The sequence below is a fragment of the Mirounga leonina genome, unplaced genomic scaffold, assembly GCF_011800145.1.
Source record: "Mirounga leonina isolate KUSES-001 unplaced genomic scaffold, KU_Mleo_1.0 Mir_237, whole genome shotgun sequence".
NCBI classification, from domain to species: Eukaryota; Metazoa; Chordata; class Mammalia; order Carnivora; family Phocidae; genus Mirounga; species Mirounga leonina.
In genome coordinates, this window is record NW_023270623.1 from 1 (window position 1) to 4,176 (window position 4,176).

General features: G+C 62.3%; 1 gene segment (V, D, J or C); it reads right to left on the bottom strand.

The window, feature by feature from the left end:
* Positions 1–28: 28 nt before the first annotated feature.
* The window catches only part of LOC118026452, a gene marked incomplete at its 3' end in the record, with an annotated part of 4,684 nt that continues 536 nt past the window's right edge, over positions 29–4,176 (bottom strand). Inside the window, 5 exon segments of the C gene segment in view lie at positions 29–159; positions 1,659–1,979; positions 2,102–2,425; positions 2,557–2,610; positions 2,902–3,192. Coding sequence covers positions 29–159; positions 1,659–1,979; positions 2,102–2,425; positions 2,557–2,610; positions 2,902–2,992 — 921 coding nt within the window.

The window sequence follows — 4,176 nt, forward strand, 5'->3', positions numbered from 1 at the left end:
CAGTGAGGGTACGTGTGGGGATGCCCACCTTGAAGAGGGTCACAGTGGCGCTGTAGCACACGCTGAGCAGGAAGAGGGTGATGAAGATGGAGATGGTGGTCCACAGCCCGTCCAGCTCCCCATCCTGGTCCTCGGCACAGCTGTCGTCCAGGAGCAGCTCTGGACAGGAAGGGGGTGATCAGTGCCATGCCTGCCCATCGGGGTCATTCCCTGGGGGACAGTCACAGCCTTCTGCAACCTCAGGTGCCAGCCTCAGCACCCCCAGCTCTCCAGCTTGGGCCTGGCCAGGGGGACCCCTCCCTCTCTGTTCTGTCCTGTGCTGGAGCCCTCATGGGGGAAGGCGCCCTGACCGACACACATCCTCTTCCCCTGGGGGCCAGGTCCAGAGGGTGGGAGGGTCAGCAGAGTCCAGGGAAGGGCTGGTCAGTGTCGGGGAGTGTCCTAGAATATGAGTGTGTGGGAGCGTCAGGACAAGCTGGGTGTGGGGGTTTCGTGGATATTGGGAGGGGGTGCAGGTGCCCTGGGGCAGAGGAGGGCTGCTTAGTGTGGTCAGTGTGTGGATGAGCTGCTGAGCAGCTGATGGGTGTTGGGGGGTGGTGGGGACCAGGCTGGTGTGCAGGGTGAGGGTCCCCAGACCCGCTCTGGTCTGGGCTCATGGAGGCTGTCCGGGTGAGGCCCATCATTTAAGGCCTGTGTGTGTATGTACACGTGCATGTACATGCATGTAACTGTGGGCACACACACGTGTGTATGCATGTATGTGCATATATAAGCATGTGTGTGAGTGTGAGTGTGAGTGTGTGAGAGAAGGTGGCACTGCTCAGCGGGACAGGCTTGTTTTCAGTGGGTCTGGACTCAGCCCCAAGTGGCATCTGGGATGGTCCCTCCCCTGGGCACCCAGGGCCACCTGCCTCTGCCCCTTTGGGGCATGGGGTGAGTGTCCTCAGGAGTGGACCGGCCTGGCCCCAGGCAGGATGAAGCCAGGCAAGGCCCCTGCATTTGAGGGAGGGCGGGGGCCTGTTCGTGGAGTGCCTGAGGGCAAAGGAGGGCCTGTCCCCACACATGGGTCAGGCATGGCTCTTGCGTGGGCACAGAGCTACCACGCAGAGTCTCAGGAGGCCCAGGGAGCCCAGGGCGGAGGACAGGCCAGTGTCCCACAACTTGGGCTGGTACAGAGGTGGGTAGGACTGTGTGCTCATTTCCCTGAGGGCTCTGGAGGGGCTTCTGCAATCCCTGTCCATACCCTCCAGCCCTGGGCAGCTTCTGACTGGAGGGATGGCCCAGAGTGGCTGCCACCTCTGGCAAAGTCCCCTCTCCTGCTCAGGCAACTCCTGCCCACATCCTGTGGCAGCCAGTGCAGACCTGCCTGCTAGGGGATGTGGCCCCCGTGGGACCTGCTCCCTCCCACCAATGGTGACCCCTTGGCCTTGGAGCCTGGCCTGTCTGTGCCGCCCAGAGGTCCGGGGGTCCTGAGCTCTGCCTCAGAAAGAACCATGACAGCATCGCAGGGTCCCAGGGCAGTGCTGGGTGCTTTATTTCATGCAGGGGTGCCTGCCTGGGAGGTATGTACACAGGGGTGGGGGCTCTGGCGTCCTTGTGGGACCCTGAGAGCCCATGGTGGGGGGCTTGCTGGGATCCCAGGCGTGTTGCTCATTTACCCGGAGACTGGGAGATGGGTTGCTGTGTGTGGTGGTTGTGTAGAGCTTCATGCATGACCACACACGTGACAACCTCTCCGCGCTGCCATTGGTTCTTGTCCACTGAGAGCTTGCTGTAGAGGAAGTAGGTCCCATCTGCATCCAGCTGGGGTGGGGTTGTTCGGATACTGCTTTCTGGCATCTGCTGGCCATTGCTCTGCCACTCGACATCAACCTCAGATGGGTAGAAGTCTTTGACCAGGCAGGTCACGCTGACTGTGTTCTTGTTCATCTCGTCCCGGGATGGGGGCAGGACGTACACATTGGGCTGATGGGCCTGCCCTGTGGGGTCAAAGGTCAGCACAGATGGTCACTCACAGGGTGGAGGGCTGCGCTTGGTCTGCAAAGCCCCACTCAACATTCCATGCACCCCCCACCCACGCATCTCCCACCCTGCTGCACACCTCTGGCCTTGGAGATGGTCTTCTGGATGGGGGATGGGAGGGCTTTGTTGTTGACCTTGCACTTGAACTCCTTCCCCTTGAGCCAGTCCTGGTGCACGATGGGGAGGACACTGACCACACGGTAAGTGCTGTTGAACTGCTCCTCAGGCTTCTTCGTATTGGCTGTGTGCACCTCCTGGTCACCCACGAACCAGCTGATCTGGACCTCAGGGTCTTCCAGGTCCACCACCACGCATGTGACTTCGGGGGTTCCGGTAATGGAGAGGGTGTCCTTGGGTTTTGGGGGGAAGATGAAGACCGAAGGTCCTCCCAACGTGTCAGGGACTAGTAAGGGAGACAGAATGCAGGTGTCAGCACGTGGGTGGGCTTCCTCTTGAACATCCATTCCCCCCACCCGGCTGTGCCTGGATGTTGGCCATCTGCTTGGGGTGGAGGGCAAGGTCCTCCTGACTCACCTGGACATTTGGGACATTCCTTACAGGGGCCAACGCCATTTGGTTTGGGCATTACTGTAGAGAGAGCAGACTGGGCATTACTGGGTATCTGGAGTGGGCACAGGTTTGGGTGGGTGTAGGTGAGGGCCAGGTCTTGGGGGCTTCTCAGACCAGGGACTGGAGTGGGGGTAAGCCGCCTGTGCTCACAGTGGACCAGGCAGCAACACCCAGAGGACCCCCTTCCCGAATTGGGAGACCTTCATGTGGGGGAGACAGCAGGGCTTCCCCTGTGCCCTGGGGTCCAGGTGGGCCAGCTGACCTGGCCTGTCTCCCGGTGGACACCCTCTCTGAGGCCCGTCCTCTCACCTTTCTTGTCCACCTTGGTCTTACTGGCCGGGTGGGCCACAGTGCAGGTGAAGGTGTCACTGGGCCACCTGCTGGAGGGCACTGTCACCATGCTGCTGAGAGAGTAGAGCCCTGAGGACTGCAGGACGGACGGGAAGGTGTGCACACCACTGGTCAAGGAGCCGGAGTTCCAGGACACAGTCACAGGCTCGGGGAAGTAGCTGGACACCAGGCAGGCCAGGGCCACTGTGGAGCCAGATGTGGTCCCGCAGCTGGGGGCCAGTGGGAAAACCGATGGGGCCGTGGCAGAGGCTGCAAGAGAGGAGGCTGTGTGACCACCAGGCTCTCACCCCTTCAGGGCTGGGGCAGGACAGCAGGTGCCCAGGCTGGGGTGCCCCTGGGCCCAGTGCCCATGTGCTTCCTGGACATGTGCAGACCAGCTGCCTGGCTTAGCGCTCTGTGGCCACAGGTGCTGGACTCATGAGCTTGGTCAGTGATGGGTGACCACATGGGTCAGAGTCCCCTGGGACTCAGGCCTTGGGTCCCCACTCAGGCTTTCTCTGGGTGTGCAGCCTGACTGAGCCCTCTGTCTGAGCCCTGACCTGTGGCACCTGCTCCCAGCCGGCTCCTGTTAGTCCCCTGAGTCCACTGCCATGCTGTCCCAGCTTGATTGTGCCTTGGGCCAGCGGGGACGTCCACCCACTGCCCATGCCCCTCAGCCCAGAGCCCTCAACAAGGCCTGCCAACTGCCCTCCAGGCCCCACATATTCTGGGTCAGCTCTGCAGCCAAGCAGCCCCGGCCCCCGGCCCTGCCCCAAATGCACTGGACCCTCCTCAGGCCTTCCTGGCAAGGCTTCCTGAGCTCACTCAAGGCCCCTCCCAGCCCGTGCCCCTGGCCTTGGCCACCCCTGCTCTGGGGCCTGTCCAGCTCCTTGCTCTCCCCAGAGTCCTCCTTCAGCCCACGTCTTTCCTGAGCCTGTCTGCCCGTCAGCATGGTGGGGGGAGACATGCCCTGCCCTGGCTGTCCTCCCTGCATGGTGCCAGCACCTCAGGGCATCTCAGCCCCCCAAACCCAGACAGGCCTATCCCCTCCGACCCTGGTCCCCTCTGCTAAGGCTGAGGACCCTGTCTGGTGTCCCCTCCCACCCACACCCCAGGCTGGCAGCTCTGCCTCAAGCTCTGATGGGGCCCCTTGCTCTCTCCTCCACTGGGTCCACTGCCCCGTGCCTCCCCGCCTGGCTGAGGCATGTCCACCTCTTCTGTTCCTCGTCCCTATGAGCCTCCAGAACATGGCTC